The sequence below is a fragment of the Urocitellus parryii genome, chromosome 8 (assembly GCF_045843805.1).
Source record: "Urocitellus parryii isolate mUroPar1 chromosome 8, mUroPar1.hap1, whole genome shotgun sequence".
NCBI classification, from domain to species: Eukaryota; Metazoa; Chordata; class Mammalia; order Rodentia; family Sciuridae; genus Urocitellus; species Urocitellus parryii.
In genome coordinates this window covers 10,145,514-10,172,685 of record NC_135538.1, presented here as the reverse complement: position 1 = coordinate 10,172,685, position 27,172 = coordinate 10,145,514, and the positions used below count along the sequence as shown (strand labels likewise).

Genomic DNA, 27,172 nt, shown 5'->3' with positions numbered 1-27,172 from the left:
GACTTATTATATTATATATTATTTTTATTTTCTATATAAAATATTAAGTAAATGCTCACTCATGGTCACGTTAGACTTTTTTTAACATTTGAATCAAATGGGGTATAATTTCTCATTTTTCTGATTGTACAGGTTGCAGAATCACATTGGTCATACAGTCACCTATATACATACAGCAATAATAATGTCTGTTGTATTCTGCTGCCCTTCCTATCCCCCTCCCCATCCCCTCCCCTCCCATGACATCTCTCTACCCAATCTAATGTCACATTAGACTTCTGAGACAAATGCTTGATGACTGTGGAATCAGTGTGCCCTGGACAGTGCAAGATGAGACTGACACAGGTGTGTTATATCCATAATTCACATTCCCAAGTATGGTTGTCAGTGGCAATGCCATCTTTTAAAATGGGAAGTAACTCCTGGAAAAGTTCTGAACAAAACAAAGCATAATCTTTTCTCAATATACATGGTATTTTATTCCTGGAAAATTCAGTATATGCTAACATGATTTTCAGAACACTGTTCTTCCACATGAAATGGAGCTGGTTTCCAGACTTAAATAATGAGCTGTTTGTAAATCATGTCCTCAATATTTAGGTGCTGCTCTGGTTCAGAGAAGGAGGGTCTGTTTGTTTTTTGTACACGAATGTTGAGACTTGTGCAAGTGGAGGCATGATCTGTTAGGTCCATGTCTTCTGCTCCTTATGGGATTATACAGAACTCCTGTCATAGACCCACTAAGCCTCATTGTATTTTTTTATCCTTGTGACAAACTGCTCCCTTGAAATCTTGTCTGTATACATAAAGTTGCATGGTTCCTTAGTTTTTCTGAAATACATACATGGCATGAGTTATCATACAGAATTTTAAACACCAGTATGCCCTAAATGTCATGGAAAGAAACTAGGAAAGAACAGAAAGTCTTTCATTTAAAAACAAACAAACAAAAAAATTGCATTTTCCAAAGCAAATGCTCAGGCACTTCTGTGTTAGAAGACTGTGAGAGACAGAAGGTTACCCCTTGTGTGTGGTAACCATGGGCCCCATAGGATGAAGAGAAGTGTGGTGTGGTCAATTCAAAACCTCAAAAAGACTTTCAATCCACGGGGCTGATTATCATACAATAGTAATTATATAAGATTAAAAATATAGAGGAACATTTTAAATAACATGCTGACAGAATTGTTTACCAAAAAAGGGCAAGTTTTCCAAAAGTATGAAAATGACCTAAGTTTATAAATAAAGTAAGAATATTTTCAACTATTAAAACTTTTGTTTCTTTTACCTTATTTGTATTTTCTAAGTTATCTATAATTAACATGTGTGTAATATATTTAAATATTGTGTAAAGGGTACCACACTGATTAAAAAACACAGTATAGTACCAGTTCCAGCAGTGCTGCAGTATAGAGACTCTGAACGGCACTATTGCTCAGAAATCTGCAGTGGCCCCGGGGCTGTGGAACATGCCTGTAATCCCAGTGGCTCAGGAGGCTGAGGCAGGAGGACCGCAAGCTCAAAGCCATTCTCAGCAAAAACGAGGCGCTAAGCAACTCAGTGAGACTCTGTCTCTAATTAAAATACAAAATAGAGCTGGTGATGTGGCTGAGTTCAATCCCTGGTACAAAACAAACCATCAAAAAAAGATCTGCAGTGGTGTTTAAGTTGTTGAAATTCGCTGAAACACAGTCATTTTGTCCTGTTTCTCACTCGCTCATGCCACTCTTCCTCCTTACCCCGTCCTCACACCTAGTGCCTCCTTCTGATACCCATCACACTCTTAGGAACCCAGCTCCCCACTGATTCAGAGCCCGGTGGGAAGAGGGGGAGGAGATCTGTCTTTAAACTCATGACCCTGTGTTCAGAGGGTCCTTGTCCTGTTGCTCTGTGTTTGCCTGAAGCTGGTTGACATTCCCCGCTGGCTTCCAGCCCCTAGACTTCTCTCCCACCAGCTGCTGCTGCTGGTGCTGAAGGCGTGGATGGGAGCAGTCAGGAGGTGGCAGTCACCACCGCCCGGGCCTCACATCCTTGCTGTCTTCTTCTTCTGCAGGCCCTTCCCCTCCTGGAATGCTTAGGGTCTGGTTTTTCCTATGTCCCTCCTCCTTCCAGGCCATCGGTTTCTCGTTTTGTCATTCCCTTTAACATTAAAACATGCTGCCATTTCTCTTACCCGACAGAACAAAAACACCTTTCTTGACCAAAACCACAAACCAGTTTTTCTCTTTTCTTGCATTCCCCATTTATTGTTTCCCCTTGAATATACTCCATTATAGATTTTTATTTCAACTATTCTACTGAAATGGATCTTCTACACTTTTTTCTTTTTAAATTGCCAGATACAATTGTACCTATTTACTGTGTACAGTGTGCCGTTTGGAATTGTGTATGTGTGTATTGTGTAGTGACTAAGTGACTCTCTGCCTCACCTCTTCATTTTTGGGTTGAAACACTGTACATCCCCTCTCAGCAGTTTTTAAGAACAGTGTCCAGTCCTTTATTAACTACAGTCACCAGGTTTTACAATAATCTCTTGAACTTCTTCCTCTTAACTGGAATCTCACATCCTTTGCCTGGCGTCTCCCTCAGGCCCTAGGCCCTGGCAGCCACCAGTCTTTTAGATTCCGTGGAGCAGTGAGAGGAGGTGGTGCGAAGCACGACTTTTCAAAGCTGCCAATGCTTGCCTGTTACTCTGCCCAGCAAGCAGGGTTGCTCTGCCGCCTTTGACCTGTCAGAAGCATTTGGTGGTGTGGGCCTCTTCCTCCATGAAGCTCCTTTCTTCCTGGCTTCCCAGCTTCTCTCCTGGCTCTGTTCTTGCCTTGTTGGCCACTCCCTGTTCTCCGTTCTGCTTTGTATCTCCCTGTCCTCCAAGTGGCGGCCTGAAACGAGGGCTCAGTGTCAGAGCCACAACCTTCCATACCTTGCAATCTCCTTTGGTCTCATGGCTGTACGTGTCAGCAGTCCTGTAGCTTTCCAAGGCATTTCTGCAACTCGGGCTCTCTTCGCCTTTCTATCTCTGTACCTTCAGCTCCTACTCGATATCGCAAATTCATGTGTCTGACAGGCTTCTGAAACTTGGTACATCTAAAGCCATACTCTTGGCCCTTGTCCCTTTTCTACAGGTCTGCTCTATTTGTGTCCCCTCACCTCCAGCTCAATAGATATAATCTGTCCTTCTAACATTTTGGTCAGAAATGTTTCAAACTCATTGTCCATCCAGCATCTGTTTGGAGTCCTGCTATACCCCGTTAGTTCTCATGCTGCCTTGAGTGCCCTCCCAGGCCTTCCCAGCACGCTGACCAAGGTCACAGCCCTGCTCCCCACTTCCCTTTCACCCTGCCTAGTTTTCCCCATAGCCCAGGTCACTATGTAGTTTGTTAGGTTTTTACTTTGTCTGTGATTCTTCCTATTAGTAAATCACCATTGTGAGAGGGGCCTCCCTGGTGCCAAGGTGAATGCTGGCACCCAGGAAAACCATAATTTACATGTTCAGTGTTGTTGATTTAATTGTTCAAAATATCTGTTTCTGCTGGCACATTGCAAGCAGAATTTACAGTGGTGAAGAAGGTAAACATTTCCTGCTGGATATTACAATTTTGTAACTTCTCTTAGTACCCTGGACAGGCCTTTGTTGACCATACATACATACAGCTGGCTCTTTTTGGGCGTGGCTTGTGCTGGTCTTTGGAAGGGCTTGCCACGCAGCTCATGGTCCAGTGGACTTGCTGGTAAATCAAGTGTGGTTTAGTCTTCGTTTGTTTTTCCAAATTTCTCTTTAGAAGGTTTTAACAAATTATATCCTCCACCAGCTCACAAATATAAATTTAAAAGTATATTTTTCAGTGGTTCTTATTTTATTTCTATTAATTATTCTTTATAGTTACAGTTTTCTGAGCCTCAACAAAGTTAAAAGAGACCCCATAGAATTCTGAACTTGATCTGGACCTGTTCAGTGTGTTATTGTGATTCTGGAATAAATCGATCATGGAAATTCGATTGCATTGGGAAGAACTGGGGCATTAGTAATTTTCTGATTTGCTCCATAAACATCATATATTATTAATGTTTGCTTTTTAAATTACTTCTCTTTTTCTTCTCTACTGCTCCTTTTAGGGGCAGGAGGAGAGTTCCAGAGACTGCCACAGGAGTGAAGGGCACTTTCACCAGGCAACATGTCTACTCAACACTTGAACATTCCCTTCTTCTTCTTCTTCTTCTTCTTCTTCTTCTTCTTTTTTTTTTTTTTTTTTTTTTTTGTGGTGCTGGGTATTGAACCCATGGCCTTGTGCATGTGAAGCAAGCAGTCTACAAACTGAGTTATATCCCCAGCCCTGGACATTCCCTTCTTTACAAATGCATCTATTTTAATGCCTTAACAAACAAGCTATTTGAAGAATCTCCTTCCATTTTAGAGAGTTTTTTTTTTTTTTTAATCCTAGCTTATTTCCTCAAACTTTGTTACAGGAGATTTAAAACTTTGTAGAGAAAAACTTTTTAATGCTATAAGTTTTAATTTTTTATTTTAAAGTTTCTGGTTTTGCATTTCATCATTTGGGGTCATGATGTGTCAAATCCTGGTTTATGTTGTTAGTTCCTATACCCCTCTAGCAAACTCTCATTACCTCCTTTTCTCCTCTTGGTAGCTATAGAATGAGGAAAGTTTTTTCTTTACCTCCAGTTCCTGTTCTGACTTGCCCTCCTGAGACTCCAGAAAAGACCCCATTTTCCATTATAACTCACATTTCTCCAGGAATCTTCTCCCTGCTGCCTCCTGACAGATGCCACTTGTTAGGTGTCAAGGACAGCAGAACCTGAAAGGAACTGCCTGGCTGTAGCTTTTTGTCTGCCATTCCCTTTTCGGTGACATGGGTGGGGGGTGGGGGCCTTCTGCTGACCAAACTCTGCCTCTGGGACCTGGACACTTGGCGGTCTCTTCCATCCTTTCTCTCTCCACGGGCTTCACACCAGACTACTGCTTTCATAGCCAGAACGTCCTGACTCTTCTTAGACCAGAGTTGTAACACCACTGAAGTCAGTCACAGTTTATTTAGATAGTTATTTATCATGGTGGGTCTTTAATAAACAGCTAGTGTAAAGCAATGAAAAATTTCAAACATTGGTTTTTTAAGGTACAGCCCTTCCTACCCCCACAAGCCACCTGAGATTTTTGTTTTCTGTTTTGTATTGAGGCTCAAATCAAGGGAAACTTTACCACTGGACCACACCCTAGCCCTTTTTATTTTTCAATTTTGTCACATAGTCTTGCTGAGTTGTCCAGGCTGGCATGAAACTTGCAATCTTCTCGCCTCAGTCTCCCCAGGTATGCACCATTGTGCCAGGCTGTCTGAGATTACTGAGGGAATGCATACTTCTGAAAGTATCTTTGTCATTTGTTTTTATAGTTTTTTAAACCCCAGGTCAATTGGGAAAAATACAGAAGACACAACTGTTAATAAAAGCAAAACACAAACCACTCCATGAATATTCTGTGCCTGGGAACTCTCTTGTACCAGGGTATGGTGATTGGTGAGACCTTGCCTCTGACCTGAGGAGCTCCCAGGTCAATGAGTGAGGTGTGTTTTCCAGATTGATGGACACAGGAACTCGGTATTGGTAGAAGTGTCTCTGAAAGGTCTTGAGGAAGGAGTGAATTTGCTGGTGAGAGAAGTGCTGATCTTGGAGGGGGACGAGTTCTCCGTTATTGAAAGTAGAGGGAGCCCTTTCCTGCAGGATGCTGAACTTGTGGACTAGAAGATCAGTTAATGGGCTGCTTAGCAGGAGCAGTTATGCAGGGAACCAGTGGCTTCTCTTGCTTTTTTCCCCAGCTATATCAAAGGATGTAAAAGATTATTATCATTTTTTTTAAACAAAAAAAAAATAGCACCTGCTTAGCAGTTCACTTCTCACAGTGGATCATAGAGAATAAAACTGAGCTAAATCCATGAAGACACAGGTGTTTATATTTTCTAAAGTATCACTTTTTTTTTTTTTAGCCATCATCATGGTCAGCAATTTTTCAAGTGGAGATGCATGAACTGAAACTATTTGGCAATGAACATTCTTTTTGAAAAGAAAGAAATAGCATTGGAACTTGAGAGTGAAATATTTTAGAATAATTTAATACAAAATATCCACCATAATCAACATAATATGTTGGACTCTTTTCGAGTTTAACTTAGAAAAGGCACTTTCTTATATGCTAACAATGCGGTAGAATGTTTCTGAATTAAAACTGGTAGCAACATGCCGCTCAAGTCACTGAGGGAGCTGAAGTTCAGAGGCACATTAAGCCCCAGGCTGTAATCTTGTGTGTGCTATAAACACTTCTTTGTTGTTTTACTGTTTATTTGAATCTGTGTTTCTTTTTCTTTTTTTGGGCACCAGGGATTGAACTCAGGGCCACTCAACCACGAGCCACATTACCAGCCCTATTTTTTGTACTTTATTTTAGAGATAGGGTCTCACTGAGCTTTTTCTTACTTGTATGATACAAAGTTAATTTACAAGTCATTCCTTCTGCTTCTTTAGGAGAAAAGTGAAGTCAGAAAGCCTGTGTTAGTCACTAGCATGCACATTTCATCTGTTACAAGTTTTATTATCACAGCAAAGATAAGGACGCTTGTAGTTGTCATTAAGTGCTCAGCTTTTAGGTATGAACACAGGAATCCATTGATTAATTTGATACTGAAAACTATTGGAATTAGGTTGATACCCATTTTTCTTTGTTTTAAAGGAAGCAACCAGGTGAAGCCCTGAGTGATGTGTGGGTTTAGGTCTGCTTTCTTCTTGCTTACCCTGCTTTTGCAGCCTGAGTCTGTGGTTAAAGTCTAAAGCCTTAACCATCGCTAGGGAATTAAGGTTATGGAATTTGTGAGGACTTTAGGAGGAAACTTTTAAGTTACTGTGATGAGGAGCAGGGAACACCCCTAGACTGACTGTTTTCTGATGGTCAACTGAGCCATGATGTCCCTGCCCCCTAAAGCTGCTGCAGGAGCTGTTGTGGGACCAGAGAGGTGGGAGGCAGTGGGTGCCCTGTGGCCATCAGGAGATGAGGAGGGGCTACCTTCCTTTGTCGTGGGGTAGAGCAATGTAGTGAAGCTGGGTGCTCACTGTGCCATCTTAGCAGTTCAGTTCCTAGAGAGAGAGAGAGAGAGAGAGAGAGAGAGAGAGAGAGAGAGAGAGTGTGTGTGTGAGATTCCTGAGTGTTTGAAATAGAACCTACTAAAAGACTCCCGGAGAAGGTTTTGCGAATGTGAGAATGTCCTTTCATATGGTCTTTTTGGCCTAATTGCTAGGGTCAGTGTTTCCCTTATGAGGTGCAGGTGCCTGCCTGGGCCTGTGCTTTTACCTCACAGCAGTGAGGAAAACAAGAGAAAACCCTCAGCTCTGGACACATCTCTCCCATTATTAAGGGGTTTTCTTTTAACGGAAAAGTTTCAATGTTATTCTTTTTATGTTAGTAGTATAACTGGGAGTCTAATTGCATTGGATTATAATTTCATAGTGCTATTCATGGTCATGTTGAACATATGTTTTAAATGATTTTTTCTCTCTAGTACCAGAATCAAAGGGAAATCCAACGAGGAAGTGAGGAATTACATATAATGACAGTATTTTCAATACCTAATTTATTTAGAAAGGCTCCTTCGGAGGAGAGCCATCTGAAAGCCCAGGCAGGCCTGAAACGTGGGAGTCTCCTCCTGGCTTAGAGCATCTCCCACGTGGACTGTGGGCATCTGCTTAGCTTAGTGGCAAGGGCCTGTCTAGAAAGATTTTTGAGAGCCCATCAGTGAGTCATGACTGTTTACCATGGATAAAATAAAGGGAGTTACATTATTTAAGATGAATTTCATTAAAGGCTAAAGAAAACCTTCAGGTGCATCGAGAGCAGGATTTTGTTGAAAGATATCTGAGCCCCACATCGTTCCCTGTTTTGTAGCACAACTCTAAGGGCAAGGGAACGTCCCTCAGCCCTCTCAACTTCCCCCTCCCTTCTTCCTCTTTCTCTCCCCATCTCCATCACTGTCTCTTCAAATGAGAAGGATTTAAGGGATTGGAACTCCTGCACAGGCAGGGCTTGAGCCTCTTTTTCTGGTTCTTAGTCCTGCTTCCCCAGACCCAGGGGAAGGGCTGGTGCACCTGTCCCCCTAGTGTGGCTCTTACTGCACACCTCCTGTGCTCTCCTCCCTGATGCCCTCCCAGTTGGAAACTGTTAATACCCTGGATGGCCAGGGTGCCACTGACCCCACCATTGTTTCACAGTTGCCACTGGGTCGGCTTGCACATGGAGGCTGTTATATTTTGCGTACAGTTCTTTCCTCACTTGATATTTACATTCTGACATTAAGAGATCAGAGGATTGTCTGTTATTCCTGAATTGTTGTTGTTTTTTTTTCAACTCAGCTGCTTTCATTTGGCTTTTACGTGCTCATTGCGAAATGTTAAATTATGAAAAAATGTGATAAAATATAATTACATGTAAAGTCTTCCTCCTCAATTGCTTTGATTTAACAGCTCTGTGTATATAGTATTCCAGAGGAAGACTAAGATATAAGAAACATAGTGTTCCTCTTGGAATTCGCTGGTTACCTTTTTGGTTTTTTTCCTGGAAGGGAGAAAAAAGAACAGGCCCCAGTTCACTTATTTTCCCCAAAGTGCTAGGTTTTGGAGTGAGGGATGGGTTCATAGTATTGAGTCAAGAAGTAGGAAAGAAAGGGACCATTGAATAACTGTGCCAACTGTGTTTTATAAAAAAAACAGTAAGAGGGATGAGTACTTATATTAGAATTACCTGAGGTATCTACTTAAATAGGTCTCTTCCACTCAGACCCTCTCTTTGGGGGAAATTTGGAGTGTGTATTTAATTTTACAGGCAATTTGGATGCACAGCGAAGTTTGAGAGCCACTGGAGTGCCCACGTACTAAACTAAACTGTCTTTCCGGTTTTTTTTTTCCTTCCATTTTCAAGTTCTTTAAAAAAATTTTTAAAAATTTATTCTAATTAGGTATGTATAAGAGCAGAATGCATTGATTCAGCTTTCCAGTTTACCCCTAGCAAGGCTCCTGCAATTATCTCATTCATTGCTAGTAACCTTGGAAGGTCACACTTGCAAGTAGGTATTACTTGTGGTGAGTTTAGGTTTGATTCTAACTCTGAGTTAGTAAAGGGGTTGCTGTCTCCTTTATTACTTTTTACAGTAGAGATGCATTAGCTCCAGAGATAGGAGAATAGTCAGGCCTGGAGGCCTTTGGTAAGGGCCTTGCCTGGTAATCCAGAAGCACCTGGGACACGTGTTGTGACACAGGTTATTGGACCCATCCCCAGAGTTCCTAATCTGTAGTTTGGGGTAGGGCCTGATTAATTCTCATACTTAGAAAGTTTCAAGGTGATTCTGGTATTGCTGCTGCCTCTGCAGGTCTGGAGACCTACCCTGTAAACTGTCTGGTGCTTTGGAGTTGTTTGGTAAATGCTTTGCCCAAAGGAGGTGTGTGGAGGCCATGCCCTTTCTTTCCTGGACCCTGTTAATGCCCTGCGTGGCAGGGGCTCCACTGACCCCTCATTGTTCACACTTGCCACTGTGTGGAGTGTCCTTTCTTCAGAGCAGTGGCTCCCATGTTTGTTTTCCCTTGAGAAAAGCAATAGGGGTGAACCTCAGAATTGACACAAAGCTCACTGGTTTTGGAATGTTGAAGGTGTTTAACAGAAAATTGCTAAAGAAATAAATTTTACTTAACTTTGATGTAATTCATGACAAATCTCAATTTTCTAGGGTCTTTTCTTTTTTTACCCGATTAGAAATTTACTTCACTCCGTAACGGTAAATATTTTCCTATAATTATAGCAACAGTTAACTGGAATATGTACATTTTTAAACATCATAAAGGCATCTCTGAAAAAAATCAGAACTTTGACCATTTTTGAGAGAAGTATGCTTACGATCTAACTTTGTAGAAGACCAGTGGAGATTATACTAACTGGATGTCAAGTTCTTTTGAGTGTGTTCTTTCTTTTTGTACGCTTAAAACAAAAATGACTGGGCAGGGGGAAATTTAATAGATCAAATGATCCTTTTTAACATCTTGTAAAAAGTTTAAAATTATTAAATATTATATTGATGGTAAAAAATTCCACAAATTCCTTTCTGCTTCTTGCATTCTGAAAGTATTATTGGTACAATGCAAAACAGCAGTCAAGAGCTGGCTCTTGTATTTTATTTTTTCTCCTGTTACTTTCTTCCATAGCCACATTGTTTTTCTTTTCCTTTCTTTCTTTTTTTTTTCTTCTGTTTTTTTTTTTTTTTTTTTTTTTTTCAGTTTTCACTCCAGGAATTTTAAGGAGGAATTGTACAAGTTGTGAAAGTGGCTGCCTATACAGTTTGGGGAGAGTTGGACGGCAGGCTTGGGACAGGATCTTCCTGGCACTTCTCTCTTTTTTGGCAGATACAAAGTCTGTCCCTGTTTGTGCAGCATATGGGTTTCATGAGTTCTGTTTCAGCAGGTCACTGTCATGTCACTCACATCCGTCCTATTACTCCTCTAATTTAAGGTGTGTGCATAATAATGCAGGTGACTTGTGTACATAGCTCTGCAGCCAGAGATACTCAGGCAACCTTTTATTTCGTATTTAATTTGGACACAAACAGCATGTTTGAAAATTCTTTAGTAGGTCTGAGAATTTTAGTAATTTTATTTTTATTTCATTTATTTAGAAAAAAAATAATTTTGAATGCAGTTATTTATAACTAATTTGGTCATATAAATCTCAATGAAATTATGATATTCTTAGTTCTGGTGAGTTTCCTTGTTGATATTATCTCAGTTATCACCCTTTAGCATCCCCCTTATGTGTGTGTGTGTGTGTTTGGAAATCTGGTGAAAACTATGGACTCTCCCCCCAGGAAAGTACATACATATGCACATTTGCTGTAATTTCTGGGGAGTTTTCAATGCCTTGTCTCCAAGATCAAGAATGCATGCCCTCAGTGTGAGTTGCAGTTCCACTTTGTAGGAAGACCTGTTTAACCTTGCTTTCTACTTGATGCAGACCCTGCTGGGCTCTTGTGCCTGGTGTGGTAGATTTCTTGGTCTGGAGGGAGGGCTTAGATTGTTGGAGAAAGAATCAGCACTCAGAGGGTATGAGAAGCCAATGCCAGACTTAATTTATTTTAGAGTTGGGGATAATCTTTTCATTGGCAATAAGACTAGGTGACCATCCTTGGCCCAAGTGGGTGAGCAGATTCAGGTCTACCTAGTTTACATCCACAGAGGCTTGGTGAATTAACCCTTGTTAATGACACAGCAGAATTCCACACTACAGATGCTAAGTAGTGGCTTACTACCTCAAACCTCATTTTTTTTTGTTATGATGATTTAATGAAAATACTACACTGTATTTAATTAACAAATCCCACAATTTACAGAGTTTGTAACAAATTCAAATTTCTGGACCCAGCCTTACGTGGGGATTTGTCAGCTACAGGATAGGGAGCTGCTATTATTCCTCATCTGGTGGGTGTGGAGTAGGAAAGTCATTATGCACAGACACTGGGGAAAGAATATTGGTTCTCTTTGGGACAGGTCAGCCTCTGTACCTCAGTTTTTTCATTAGTAAAATGAAGTTGGCCCTCTGTATGTCTGGATTCAACCATGCTCATATCAGAAGTATTCAGAAAACAAATTGTGTCTCTACTAAACACATACAGACTTTTCTTTCTGGTTATTTTTCCCTACATTAAATTAAATATGGCAGCTAAATGTACATAGTACTAGTGTTGTATCAGCGATAAGTCACTTAGAGATGATCTAAAGCTTACAGGAGGCTGCATGTAGGTTCTCTGTAGATACTGCACCCTTTATAAAAGGGACAAGAGCATTTGGGGTTTTTGAATCTGCCCAGTGGGGTGGGTGGTGTGGAAACCAGTACTGCACAGCTCTTGAAGGACAACTGTATTTATTTCATGGAGTTGATGTGAAGATTGAAAGAGTTTATTGAATGAGTCAAACACTTGGAGAGGTGCCTGGCGAATAGTAAATGTTGTGTACGGAAGCGCTCGCTCTTTGTCACCACCATCACTATTGTAGCCATAAAGTCCTAGTAGTTGAATTAACACTTTGATTCTCATCTTTTAATGTGTTTTAAATAGTTGAAATAACAATAAGTGACAATAAGTGTGGCTTTCAGATATGCTGGGCACAGTGCTAAAGCTCAAAGGCAGTGGGTGAATCATGTCCATTACTGCGGGCTCCTCTCTCGTAGGGGGCAGGTTCCTATTTCTTGGTTTCGTAGGCGAGTCATGGAATTCTTCTGTAGTAAGTTACGGAGCTAAGATTCTTGGATGTTGTAATTCATTTAGGAATTACTATTTTTCTCTGCATAAAGTACGGATAACGAACATTAACTGGGGCTAGTTAGCTTTGTGAGTTTTAAAAAATAAATTGACTATTAAAAGTCTTAATTATTTTGGTCATTAGCTTTTGAGTGTCTCCATATTTTATTAGATATTTTAGTAAATGTCATTTTAGGCAAGCATGTGGCTGGCTTCCCTTCTTACTCTGAGCCAACTGGCAGTTGAAAGAAGTTCTTGTGAAAATAGAGGGAAAACAAAACAAAAGGCTTCTCCCAAACCTGGAATGCCATCCTGCAGGGCCCTGACCACTCTGCTCCCTCAGCCTTCGATTTTCTGCAGACTTAAAGGGGGCCACAGCCTGCCTCAGTGTGGGGCCTTGTCTCAGCCATGGTCTTGGAGATGGCAAGCATTTCATGCTGAAAAACCCGTTGTCAGTACCATGGAAGCTCTTGAGTAAGAAATGTCATGAGGTAGCTTGTACAGGCTTGTCCCTGATTTTAGAATAGTCTTTAAAAATCTGGAAATCAATTATTCCTTTGAATTAATATAAAATAAGGAATATTCGGAATGTCTAGGTTTTGGACTCATCAACATATGTAGTATAGGATCCGGAATATTACTTTAAGCTTTAAATTGGCCGATAGAAATTAGTGGCAGTAAAAAAAAACACTTGAGCTTACTTCATGTGACTTTGATCCAAGCTGAAAGAGCTGGGGAAAGGCAGACGCCCGGGAAAATATCAATATTGACTTGAAAAAAGTGAAGAGATTGACTGTCATGGTACTAACTCATCGTGATATATACCAAAGCCCCACTTAGCTGCCCTGTGCCTTCGAGACAGTGGAGGGGGTCTGTGGTACCCCCAGACTGCAGGGACACTTCAACCAGCAGCACCAGAGTAGGAATTGCCCCCTGTCTGGGGTTACACTAGCTAGTGAAGAGGGAAGTTGAAATTTGAATTGGGTTTGTCGATGCAAAGGTTCAAGGTCTCTGCTTGACATCTGTAGCTGCAAAAGTCTTCTTGAAATCAGAGAGCAGTCCTTTGGAGGCCCTCTGTCAGGTCTGGTCTAGGAAGGCTGTAGAGAGCAAGTGGTGAGACTGAATAAGAATCACTGGGCCAACAAGAAGAGCAGGTTTTACCTGGGGAATCTCAGGGAAGAACAAAATTGATACGTTAATTCAGTTAAGATGACTGAGGGAATTTTGTAGTTTTTGTTGAGTCATCTAAACAGTAGGGTTAAATAGTGTAGCAGACAACTTTAAAGATAAAAATAGGGGCAGGTAAAATCTGAAAGAAGAAAATATCAATGCTACTTATGTTTTCAAGGGGAGGAAGGAGCTGAAGATAATTAAGAAGTGATTGTGGCTTTCAGATGAAAGCCTGCTTCACCTCAGCCACACTTTTGGGGATTCTCACAGGTAGTCATTCATGCCATTAACTGCATTTTCATTTAAATGGAAATTTTTAGACACAAAAGAAGTAGACCCCTGCACTTGTGCTTCTTTCTCTACACCCCTCCCCTGCATTCCTCCCCCTGCCTACCGGTTTGTTTTGCTCTGCTTTTGTGTTGGGGATTGAACTCAGGGCCTCCTGCATGCCCAGCATAGGGTCTACAGCTGGGCCACACCAGCTATTATTTTGTATTATTTTGAAGTCAATTCAAGACATTGTGTCACTTAATCAGGAAGTATTTTACTATGTCCCTCTCAAAGATAAAGGGCTTATAAAAGAAACACAATACAGTTATCACATTTAAAGTATAATTTATTCCTATCAATTATCCAGTAGTTCAGATTTCTAGTAGTCTAATAAATGGAATAAGTGTTTTGTTTTATTTAGATGAGAGTAGTTTGAATCAGGATACAAATAAAGTCCAATCTTCAGTTAATATATTTTAACCTCTTCATTTCTAGGATTTCCTTCTATCTCTTTCTTTTCCACTCTCCTTTAATTTTACTGGCACCTGTTTGTTGAAGAATCAGAGTCATTTATCTAGTAGAGATCTCCACAGTTTGGGATATACTGATTGATTGACTCACTGCGGTTTCACATGTTCCTTTGTCCTTTTTATTTCTTTGTAAATTACTGATTTGATCTGCAGTCAAGCTCCCCTAGCCCCCTGTGTTGCTGTTGTGCTCATTGGGTGCAGAGTGTCTTGATTCCCCTCTTTTCAATGGCACCATGGCTGCTGTCTGCAGTCTTTTTCTCCTCCTTTTAAAATTTCCATTATGTTTTTTTTTTAGTTGAATTATTTTTTTTCTTTTTAATTTTTTTTTATTATTAGTTGTTCAAAACATTACAAAGCTCTTGACATATCATATTTCATACATTTGATGCACCCGGATTATGAATTTCCATTATGTTTTACTGTATTATTCTGTGGTCCTTTTGCCTTAAGACGGCCATAACAAACAGCAAAATGTGTTTTGAAGCACACTGCTGCCAGGCAGTGTAGCAGTTAACATGATCAATACCCTTGGCCATGAGCTCAAGTTGTGTTTTTTATGAGTTTGTGCTTTTCTTTTCTTTTTTTCTTTTTTTTGGTGGTGGTGTTGGGGATCAAACCCAGTGCCTTGTGAGGGAAGCACTCTACCAACAGAGGTATATCCATACCCAGCCCCAGGTTTGTGCATTTGTTTTGGTGTTGTGATATCTCCATGAGGTCTTTCTTGGCAGCCATTTAGTAGCCATTTGCCTGACCTGTATTGGGGCTCAGTCAGTGCTGGGCACTGGGAATCCAAGGGGACAGTGGCCCTCTCCTAGAGAAATGGCAAGTGGATTCAGGGCGAGCTGAAATGCACCAGTGCCAGTTCTGCAGGAGAGTCTGTGTGAAGTTGGTCTGAGGTTGTTGTCTTGGAGGGTAGTGGAGCTCATTTCTAGTGCAATCTTGAGGACAGCAGGTGCTCTGTAGATTTGGGGGAAGGCAGGTGAACACTCAGGGGCAGCAGCAGAGAGGCCGGAGGAGCCTCAGCTGCAGGCTCCTGCAGGACACCAATCACATGCTGCAGCAGGGAGGGGCGAGGTGAGTCTGGAGTGCAGCTGGAGCTCTTCTGTGCCTACCGTGGACACTGGACTTGATGCTCCAGGTACCCATGGGGCATTTTCAGAGCATCTGCATTGAGGATGCCCACATCACACAGGAAGCTGGAGTGCGGAACAGCTCCAAAGCAGAGGCTGACTGTTGGGCAGGAGAAAGGGGGTGGGTTGGAAGGACCATGTGGTTTGGGAATGCGTCAGACATGTAGAGGTCCTGGAAGAGGTAGCAGATGTGCGAGGCAGCTCTGAGAACTCCCATTTGAGGGGCAGGACCTGGAACAGGAGCCTGTTTGTGGGGGATGGTTAAGAGAGAGAAGAGTGTGAGGGCCTCTCCCTACAGGTCCAGATGCTCATTTTGCAGTAGGAGACAGGGTACTGACAGCAGAGATGCAGAATCATCAGATGAGGGTTAGCGTGGAGTCCTTGGGGGACAAACATTGAGGACACCTGCTTTTAGGGGCAGGCGGAGAGAGACAAGCCAGCAGAAGAGCCTTGATGGGTCCCTTTATCTTGCTTCCCGTTAGCTGGTGAGTTTTAATAACTGTTTGCTGATACTGAGTGGCACAGAGAGTGGCTTTGCATTTAAACTCATGAAAGGAAATTTTTATTCTAATACTACATATCTATGATATCGGCATTGAGGATTTTGACACATATAAAGTCCTTAAGCTTATAAATTTTGAAAATGGAATCTAGGAGAATACATGAACACCCAGGATAATATCTTTTGAAGAATTAAAGTTATATTAAACATTTGTTATGTAGTGGTGCTTCCAGCTTTGTTGTCTTTGAAGCACACTTATTGTAGAAATGAAGGTATGTCTTTCACTTCTTGAGACACCCCGACATAGTGCCATTCCCTGGCTAAGCAAGTTACTTAAGTTTCTCTTGTGTTGTTGGTAAAAAGCAAGATGACAATAGGACTCTCTCATGGGCTTGTTGTTAAGATAACTGGGCAAAGCACTTGTCACAGAGTCACGTCTTGCAAATGTTAGCTGTCCTGGTTTATATTTCCACAGGGCTTTCCTGGCGTGGCAGGGAGGTCAGTGTGCCACTCTTCCACATGCCCTTCCTTTTGGAAAGGATATTTTACATTTCTCTGCATTGAAGGGGAAGTTGTAACACAGTGGATTTCTTCAGTTTAGGGATGGTTTCCAGGCCTGGCAACCCCTGGTCCTGTGTATCTCTGTGGGGTGGTTTTGTCTTCTCCCCAGCTAAAATTTTTATCATTCATTCCAGGACAACGTTTTTCCTGTAGTAGTTAGAATTGATGATAGGCGTTTCCGAAGCAGGGAGAGAAAAGGAGGAAGAGACTCTTCTGACCTGGATGGCACAGGATTTTATGAGATACCCAAATCCTGTTCCTTCACCTTGGATTGTTCAAGCATGTGACCATCTTAACACGTTTCCTAGCATATCTGTATTTTATGTGATGATTGAAAAGCTTTTCTTGGCAGGTGCTATGGTGTATGCCTGTTTCCCAGATGCTTGGGAGGCTGAGGCAGGAGGATCAAAGGTTCAAAGACAGCCTCAGCAACTTTAATCATTAATTGGCCAGAATCAGAAGCCAGGGTGGGTCCCTCTTACTTTTTGTCATAACCCAAAGCTAGGGTGTTGGACTATTAAGGCAAGCAGATTGCTTGCTTCTGGAGGTAACCTCGTCTACCTCTTGCTGGATACCGTTGCTGTTTGTTCATGACTGAAGTGTTCCTTCTTTTTTTTTTTTATACTGCATTTTAAAAAACTTGTTGATGGACCTTTATTTATTAATTTATTTATATAATTTATTTATGCTGAGAATCGAAGCTTTGGCTTTGCTACTTTTTATATGTAGGTAGATATATTGTGATGCTAACATATAAACATCCTGAGTGAGTTTTGTTCTATTCCGAAATGATGCAATGAGTGTAAATTGACACTTTCTTTGTTAAGAGCACTTTGCCAGTGTCTATCAAAATTTTAAACGTACCAGCCTACTAACAGAAAATGCACCTGTAGAGATTTACACTACAGAGAAATTTCACATGAAAATTATGCATGAGGATGCTTGCTCTAATGCTGTGTGAAGTAGGGAAGACTGGAAACAACATAAATGTACATTAGTAGGTGACTGGTTAGCTCAGGTATTTACCAGTAATACAGAACTTCATAGCCGTAAGGAAAGAATGAAATGGATATTGAGCTGTTGATGTAGAATGATCTAAAAAACATCGGTAAGGGACTGCAAATTATGTTATTTACAGGAAATATTCTCCAGCTGTGTAAAAGGGAAAAAGAATTTAAATTCCCATTTGTACTTGATGACACATTGAAAAATTATGGAAAGATAAATGAAAAACCGTTAGTGTGGTAGCACCCTTTAGAGGGTGAGTGTCTGGGAATGAGCCATCTTTCTTTTCATTGTTGATCTCTGTCTTTTGAACTCATACCATGGAAATATTTTCCCATTTTAATTTTCTTAAAAGTACCCTGATGTTTTAGTGATTCTAGATTTTCTGTAGAGTCTCATGTTGCCATTAGTATTTAGTTCACCTTGTAAGTGAAAGTTTCTGAAGCAAATATGTACATACCCCTACCTGTACTCTTTTTACACTTTTGTTGTTGGTATGACAGTTTCCTATTTTATGTTTGACTCACAACATAAAGAAGGTTAAGACCAGAGCCCATCCCTTGTTAAATTTGTATGTGGGATGTAGAAAAGTAACACAGGTGAAGAATTCTGGAAGGGTGAAAACCACATTCCCATTGTTTCCAGTGTTACCGCAGTATGGTATTCTTTTAAAAGAGGCGTCACTTTAATATGTATGTCAGAAACATGTGGTGACTATTTATATGTGTATAATAGTTTACACACTTGTGTGTACTTTTTAAAACTTAGAAATAACCGAAGATGACAGTGATGTTTTAAAATTTAAAGCTGTGCTTGTCTGTTGCTGGTTTATGAACTGCAGTGGTAACCACGTTCTGTAGTTTTTGGTTCTGACATTGCCCTCTTCTTGTTTATTGAATTACTTATATTTAATTACACTTCTTGAGATTAAAATAAGTACATGCTGAAAATAAATAAAGCAAGCAAGTAAGTCAGCTTGTGAAAAAGCTCAAGTTTGTTATGGGACAAAACTTTTCTAGATCTATTAAAGCAGCCAGACATTAACCTCAGAGTCCCTCTGTACATTATATATGGGAGGTGACTGTCACACACCGGAACTCTGCCTTTTCTCTGTGCTCTCAGTTAATCAGTCCTCATGCTAGAATATAAACTGAGGCAGAACAAATGTTTTTTTTTTTTTTTTTCAGTGATTCCTACTAAATTTCATTTGGTTTTATTTCCAACTGTATTTAATAATTGAAAATTTCTTGTGGTTAGGAGTAGAATTTGAGATTTTGAACTTTTAAAGCTTTAAAACTGAAACGTGAAATTAGAGTGTATTTTTCTAATGGCTTTCTGTTAGTTCGGTGTTGCTTGTTTTAGAGGGGATGACTTTAAATTGAAGTGTGTATCCACTACAGTTGGAATGTCTTTCTCAACCCCTTTAAAAAGCCCTTCATTTAGCTATAGAGAGAAAATACAGAGCAGTGGAAAAGGCTAATAAGCATAGAGCATGTGAGCCTGCACTGTTTCCTAACTGGAGTTTGCTTAAAACGTGCCTGGGCACTGCCTGTGAACTGTTTGCGCACGTGTGCGTACAGAGGGGCAGGGTCTGCTCATTTCTGTGCCCATTGTGAGGCTGTCCTGCACCTTTATGCTGTTTCTGTAACAGGGTGAAGGGCCCTGAATGGAGGCCTTGTGTCCCACTTGATTTGAAATCCTGGCTGTTAATCTCAGGGAACCATAGGGCACCCAGCGGGAAGTCTCTGTGACAAGTGAAAACCTAGGATCTGCTGGAAACCATGGTTTGTGGGGGAGGGCAGTGAGGGTGGTAATAATCCCTCAGCCCTTGCTTTTGTCCCCCACAAGCCTAATTGTTACCCTCTGCTGGCAACCAGATGGAAGAGCTGCCTGTTCAAGTGTCCTTGGCTTGCATGTGATTACTCCCACCTCCTGGTATTGTGGTTACCAAATAAAACCCCGTGTAACTGTGATTGAATTCTCATAGGAAAATACAGTCCTGGCTGGGTGTTTTACATGTCTATTAGTTAAATATCTGATTCTCTCTCTCTCTCTCTTTTTTCTTTGATGGACATTTCTTTAAAAGTAATAAGGATTGCATGTGAAAATGCTGAATTGTTGGCATGCTTTTTATTTCAGAGTCTGCTTAAAGGCAGTTCACACCAACACTGAGCTTGCATTGGCTAGTTAAATCTAGTTTGTGCAGCTTTTATACTTTGTAGTACCAGCCTCTGTGCAGAGTTTCTTGGCATCAGAAAAGTCATGCAATTTAAGTCTATGCACTGTGAGAGAAGGGTGGGGCAGCAGAAGCTTTTTTAATAGGGTTTCTCTTATAAACCTTAATTTTCCAAGTAATATTTAGGAATTTAGTAGGAGAAGGAGAAGTTGTATATGGTGTTTTTTTAGTGCCAACACTGATTGAACTGACAGGGAAGGAGAGAAAATTTTATTTTATTTCTCTTTCTTTTTTGGGGTGAGGGGAATTCCAGTTAGAAACTGGTTTTTCAACCTTGTGCCAGCTGAGACTTGCTGTAATAAATCCTTAGCTTTGTGGCCTTCTGTTTCACTTCAGGTGCAGATGATAAGTAGAATGTTTAGTATCTGAGCCAACGTCAAGAAGTAGCTAGGGAGCTGGTGTACAGGAAGTGCGGTGTGGCATCACATTATATACTGCTCCTCCAGCACAGTGCTGAGAGTATGCATCCTGCAAAAATATTCTACAGGATGCCAGAAAGCCCATGTAAACAATACGTTTCTGGTCCCTCTGCAGGTTTTTTGGGGTTTGCTTTGTTCCCCATTGTTGATTTATTTTTTATTGTGGTTTTGTGAAAACCATGCCACATGAGCATGTGGACTTCTGTGCATGAGTGGTTATTGGTTTTGTAGAAACCCCAGGATACCCTGAGCTTAATAATAATTGATGCTGCTGGGTATGGTGGCATATGCCTGTAATCCCAGCAGCTGGGGAGGCTGAGGCAGGAGGATTGTGAGTTCAAAGCCAGTCTTGGCAACTTTGTGAGTCCCTAAGTAACTCAGCAAGACCCTGTCTCTAAATAAAATATAAAAAATTCCTGGGGATGTGACTCAGTAGTTAAGTGCCTCTGGGTTCAATCCCCAGTATCACCCCCACCCCCATGATGGTCTTTTGTGGGTAATTGAAGGAGCACATTAAGTGTCAGTTGATAATAAAATTTTCATAATTAATTAATTATTATTATTATTTTTACCTTTTTCTTTGGAATCGCTATGAGGGCTCCTCTGACCTTAAGGGTCCGCAGAAAGAGAGAGAGAGCGAGAGCATGTGCTGACCCCTTTTATTGAGAAAAGCTATTTTTTTTTTAATATTTATTTTTTAGTTCTCGGCAGACACAACATCATCTTTGTTGGTATGTGGTGCTGAGGATCGAACCCGGGCCGCACGCATGCCAGGCGAGCGCACTGCCGCTTGAGCCACATCCCCAGCCCGAGAAAAGCTATTTAAACGAGGCAAGGGGTCAGGTTTCAGGGGGCTGAGTATCTTCATGATGTCCACTGTCAGCAGGTTGACTGACACCTGGGTAGGCAGACCCAAGGGCACAGTAAGAGAAGGGGACACACACAAGGCACTTCCATGGAAGATTCTATCCTAAACAGGGCAAGGGATTATATTACAAAGGAACAGGTGAGCGTAGCTTCACCCATGGGGCTGTAGCAAGACACACCCATGCACAAGACACCGACCCTCGCACCCAAGAAGGGTGCCACATTTCTGCGACTGAGCGCCTCAGCACCCAGCCTGGGAGTGTAACTCAGTCATGTGTAAGGTTGGCCTCCCACATATTCCCCCTTTCTTAATATACAAAAAGAATGTAACTGGGAAATTTTATCTTTCAGTCACTTGACTCTTGGTCCAAGGTCATCACAATCTGCTATTGAAACACAAAAAGAATTAGTAGAAAACATATCTTCACTACACAATTAGTAGAAAACATATCATCCTTATAACACAATCAACACAATAAACTTGGATTATTATTACTTTGCCAAACACTTATCAGAAGATTTTTAATCTTTTCCTAATTTTATTGTAACGTATTGTTTTTGGCCATAGTAACAGACATTTTATTGCCATGGCATTTAGGCCTCTCCGTAAACCACAGAGCAAGGGGCCCACTCACATTATTTATTTGTCTCTCCATAAACCACAGAGCAGAGGGCTCACTCACATTATTTATTACATTGTCTTCTAGAACATCATTACTTAGTTCTCATCCTTCCATTAACACTTATCTGAACATGAAGGATCTTGGAAGTAATTTAAGTCAAACATTAAGTAAATCAGAGTTATTAAAAAAAATGATAAATACCCTATAGCCTGTAAAAATACAACTTATTGTATCATTAGTTATTGTCAGCTAATATTTCAGAGCTATAATATGCTGAATTTAATATTAAGGCTTTAAAACAGGTGTATGTCAATTAACCAGACCTAGGCAAACTGCTGGTCTCATAATCCCTAAAGTGACTACTTTAAATATTATTCCTTGTTTATTCAATTGCAGCCTTTGTGGCTATGTCTTAAAACTTACAATGTATAGATTTACTTAATGTTTGACATAATTAATTAATTTTTTGAGGTAATATTAAAGGCAGTTTGACCAAAATCAGAATTAAATAATACAACTCAACTCCCGAATTAAGCAACAGTGTGGTCTTGTTCTGCAAGAGTTTGGCTGCAGTTGACTCTTCCTCCTCCCCTTTTACTGACGGGTCACCCTCCTGTAAAATTCAAATGCAATGCTCAGTTTATAAGGCTTAATGAAAAAACCAGCTAATTTTATATATGTATTTTGTTCTGCTATTGATTCACTGTTTCTTTATTTTTTGCTTTCAACAAAATGCTAAAGAAATCACAGGTATAATGTATTTACATATTAGCGAAAATGTAATATTACTTGATACTGGGAAAAATTTTTGCTTCATTTTGATTACTGAAGAAATTTAAAATTCACTGAAATATTTATGAAATATTTTGTATTTGTATTTGTTTAGGACATGTCTCAGGAAGGCTACGGAACTAGATCTCAACCTCCTCTGGCCCCAGGAAAGCCGAATCATGAAGACTTGAATTTAATACAGCAAGAAAGACCATCAAGTTTACCAGTAAGACCTTAATTTACTGATTTGGAAATGTAATGAGTTAAAGATTTTTTAAAAGAACTGTTATTTTTGTACTTCATATTATCACATGGAACAGAAATTTCCAGGTTTCAGATATATTTTATGATTTATTAATTTTTTTGTAGGGCTTAATTCTTAGGAGCACTATAGTTCTGGATGAGTTTATTCCACTTGTAGGAATGGACATCTTTTGGGTAGGTTTTATTTGGCTGTTTGGTGTGTGTGCAGGCAGGTATTTCTGTGGTTCAATTGAGTTTTTTGTTTGTTTGTTTAGCTTGTTGTTTTTTGGTAGAGATACAGAGTAGGGGGTCTGTGTATGATGGAAACTTAAATTCCCACTGTGCAAAGTATATAAATGGTAGATAAACATCTGATACTAATTTGAATTATTCTGGGACTTTACATTTGTATGTAAATGCCACATCACCCAAAAGAAAGTAATTTAGTTAAAAATTTGGCAAATCAGCTTGTAAAGCATTTTCATCTGCAACTGGTAAATGGTGATTGAGTTGTATATTAGTAAGAGTAGCGGATACAACGTATCATAGTGATGCCTGAAAAGAATTCATTTTTACTTTATTTGCTTTTTAATAGAGAACCTAATTTATAATGAGGTTTTCTTTATTAACTAAAATAAGTCTGTACAAATAAATATTTTGCATTTATTTTCTTGTTAAAGAATTGTGACCTGAAGAATCATTGTTACTACTTAATTTCTGCTAAGGTTTGTTTGAGATGGGAGTTCATGATAGTTATTATTTTAATTTTGAATTTCAACTGTCTTGGCACTAAATAAAACTCGTCATATTCTTTCCAAATATCTGAGAACAAGCATTTGTAATGCATATGTGTTAGTGTGACATGTAGCGTGCATAAGGCACCCATTTTATGTTATACACATAGCCTTAGAAGAAGGTAAGTGAGGGCTGCATGAGGTGCATGTCTGGGCATCCGCTGCACATGGTTTTGAAATCATAATCTTTATATAGATTTTTATTTCTTTGGTGGGAGGGGGTAAAATTTATTATGGTCTTGTTTTGAAATTTGGAGTATTGTCTAGTTACTTGGTTTTTTGAAGGAATGAAAAAGGTAATGGAATCTGTTTTATACTAGAGGCTTTGCAAAGCAGATAATTATAGGTTGGTAAGAATGTAGAAAAGTGTGTGAAACACATGAACACTGTTCGTAAATTCAGCATTTGCTGAGTATTTGGAAATTGGCTTGTGGTTTTATGAAATTTAAATTGATTCATGGGAAGCAGGTGGACAGTGAATTTCACTTTTTTCCTCACTTGTTGCTTACTGTTATTGGCACCTAAGTTTGTAGGGTTGTCATTGCTGCTGATTGGTACTGTGACACAGGTTGGAAAAAAAATTTTTTTTTAATATTTTTTAGTTGTTGATGACCTTTATTTTATTTATTTGTATGTGGTGCTGAGAATCGAACCCAGTGTGTCATGCATGCTAGGCAAGCGCGCGTCCACTGAGCCAATCCCAGCCCCCAGGTTGGAAAATTTATCATAAGTTGGTAGCAATTTTCTACATATTCTTAAGCATGGTGTACAGCATGTACTACTGTTTATTTCCATTCAAGAACTTTAGTGTCTCTCCCTGGTGTACATACAGTTCTTGTCCTAGCTCAGTTTGCAATGAATGGGTGACATCCACTAACTCTACAAGGTAGCTGGGGTTGGAACCAGGTCCTCTGCTCCAGTGAAATGTACTTAAGAGGCTGGCTCAGGGACAGATGCTTTATAAATTAATTACTTGAAAAGAAGATGAAAGTATTTGGAGAAGTAAAATAATATATTCATCAAAAATTGAATTTTTTCTGAATTTCTATTCATTGTCTGCATGTATATGATGACTGTCTTCACAGTGATCACCTGCCTCTCAGGGGTACGTGTAGGTGCAGATTTTGTTATGAAGTCCTTACAATAAGAAATACCAGTTAGGGTGTTATTCTTTCTTTCTCATTTTCTTTTATTTTCTAACTCAGTTAACCAGGAGGCTGATAGACTCAAAAGCACTTTAAATTACATTTCAGTGATTTTTTTTTTTTTTTTTTAAGAGACCAAGGTTCCCAGGATTTATGGTACTAGCCAGTTACTGCATAGAGAATAAGCTGTAGATTATTAGCCAGTGAATCTAAAGCCCAGGTCTGCTGGGATTAACATTGGCTTTATTTAGATGAGCTTTAGTGTATCATTTTTCTTCACTAGGGTTTTACGTGTGCAAGAAATTTCTATATGGGGTTTACATATCTATTTTTGTTTACATGTATGCTTTTTGTTCATGAACTGTACATAATTTAAGATAATTATGGCTTCCGGGAGCCATTCATTGGTGTTCACTTATGGCTCTAATATGTATTTTCATAGTGTTACTTTTATTAAATACTTCATTCTCTTGCTTGGCCCCATTGATTCCACAGGGACTGGAAGCTGTTGTAATCTTGGCTGGATTGGCCATTGGATCCTCAGTAGAGCTACTCTTAAAGCCGTACTTTCTTTTCAAGTGCCAGTCACATACATTTTGTCATTTTACTTAAACACAACACATGCTATTTGTACCTCTGGTCTTGTAACTTGGATTTAAGTAAGTTAGAAGCCTTAACCTTTTAAAACATATAGAATAGTGATTCTAATATGTAATTTTGTGTCCATTATATATGAGACTTTTAACAAATATGTATCCCAAATTGTTATTTCATAATTTTTTTTGCTTATATTGAAATAGTTTTTGTAACATTTCTCTATGCAGTCATATTTTTTTCCTCCAGCATGTTTGTTACATGGTTGTCAACTTTTCATAAGAAATCAGGATGTTTCCAATATCCTTACAATAGATCTATAATTTGATCTCTCAGTTCTTCTTCTTACCATGCTTGAAGTTGTGTGCTTTGTATATCCTTAAGTTCCTGTGATCTTCAGTAGCTAATGCAGTTGTGTTTTCCAGCTGACTTAGCTGGATTCTCATATTGTCCACAGAAAGCAAAGAACTGATAAATTAATATGCATTCTCTTGTCTTGGGCCATGACCAGTACTGTTTGCTTTTTGCTTAACAGACTCAGACCTAATCTCAGAACAAATATCGCTTGAATTGCCCACTCACTTCAGTACCTTCTCAACATACAGCCTTTCCCTGCTGAGCAAGATAGGTCAGTCTGTATTCCTTAGTATTTCCATTATTAATGAATCTTAGCATTTAGGACATAATATGAAAATTAGCTTGAAGAGCTGCCTTACATTAGGGAATTATCACTTAAATTTGAGCACAATTTGTGGTTTTTCTTTACCTCTACTATTATAGGAAATGAAGCCAAAATTTAAGCAAAATACACAGTGGAAGTTCTAAAAGATGCTGTAACTTTTTTACTCCTTTATTTTTTAAAATATTTTTTTTTAGTTGAGAGACTTTTATTTTATTGTTTTTTAAAATTTAATTATATGTGGGGCTGAGAATTGAACCCAGTGCCTCACACATGCCAGACAAGTGTGCTACCGCTAAGCCCCAGCCCCAGCCCCTTACTCCTTTATTTTATAAACATTGAGTATATCTCCCAAGTATGATTTAGTACACTTTGTTTTGTTAAATCTTCATCTCTTGTGACATTTATTAATCATCTTTTTACTACTTACTTTTATAACTATCTTGGCTCCTTGGTTTAAACTGGGATCCTTTCTTGGTATTAGTTGTGTTATATTCAGTAAATATTTTCTTAATGTATATAAAATTATTTTGGAATAAATTCTTCCCCTTGTTTCAGAATTATCTTTTAATAGCTTAGGAATCTTTTTCATGGTGTTAAATTGACACGAGGAAAGCCCCTGCTCTGCGTGCTAATGACACCAGAATATGGGTGTGATAGCAGCACTGGCAAGAGGGTACCATTTTTTTTCTTAATATTTATTTTTTTAGTTATAGAACACAATACTCTTATTTTATTTATTTTTATGTGGTGCTGAGGATCGAACCCAGGGCCCTCGCATTAAAAAAAAAAAAAAGCAAAAGCCATTCTTTTCTTAGTGATATGTTTTTTATTTGTAAAAAATTGATAGAAACAATCATAATTTCAACAATTATAGTACAGGTAGATAAGTTCTTAATAGAATACTTATAAACATGTTTAAAAGGAAGTAAAACATGAAGGTTTTATTTTCTTTCATATTCAGCAAAACAGTGCTTCAGGGATGAAAGAGTTGTTAATATTCCCCAGTTTAGAAATAACTAATATGTTTTATCTTGCAGAGAGCTGGCACTGGTTTGCATCTCATGGGTGGTGGTAACTCTGTTCACCCAGGTCATGTTGGTATGGCTGTGTGCTCTGCTACGACTTGTGTGCTGACTATACAGCCTGGCTGTACTGGAAGGCCCATCAGGTCTTTCAAAGCCTCTTCCCTGTCCTTTCGTCCCTATATGGGAATATCTAAGGAGGTTGACATGAAAAGAGGGGTCTTCCCGAGTTAAGTGAAAACCTAAGTGGGAAAAAGTGCTCATGACACTTTTGTGTAGTTT

General features: G+C 39.5%; 1 protein-coding gene across 5 annotated transcripts in view; it reads left to right on the top strand.

The window, feature by feature from the left end:
* Arid1b (AT-rich interaction domain 1B) overlaps window positions 1-27,172 on the top strand; it is a 397,185-nt gene that overhangs the window by 121,448 nt on the left and 248,565 nt on the right. For all 5 annotated transcript variants that reach the window (XM_077802067.1, XM_077802070.1, XM_026393857.2 and 2 more), the window contains exon 4: window positions 22,526-22,636. In XM_077802067.1, coding sequence (XP_077658193.1) covers window positions 22,526-22,636 — 111 coding nt within the window. The remainder of the gene's footprint in view (window positions 1-22,525; window positions 22,637-27,172) is intronic.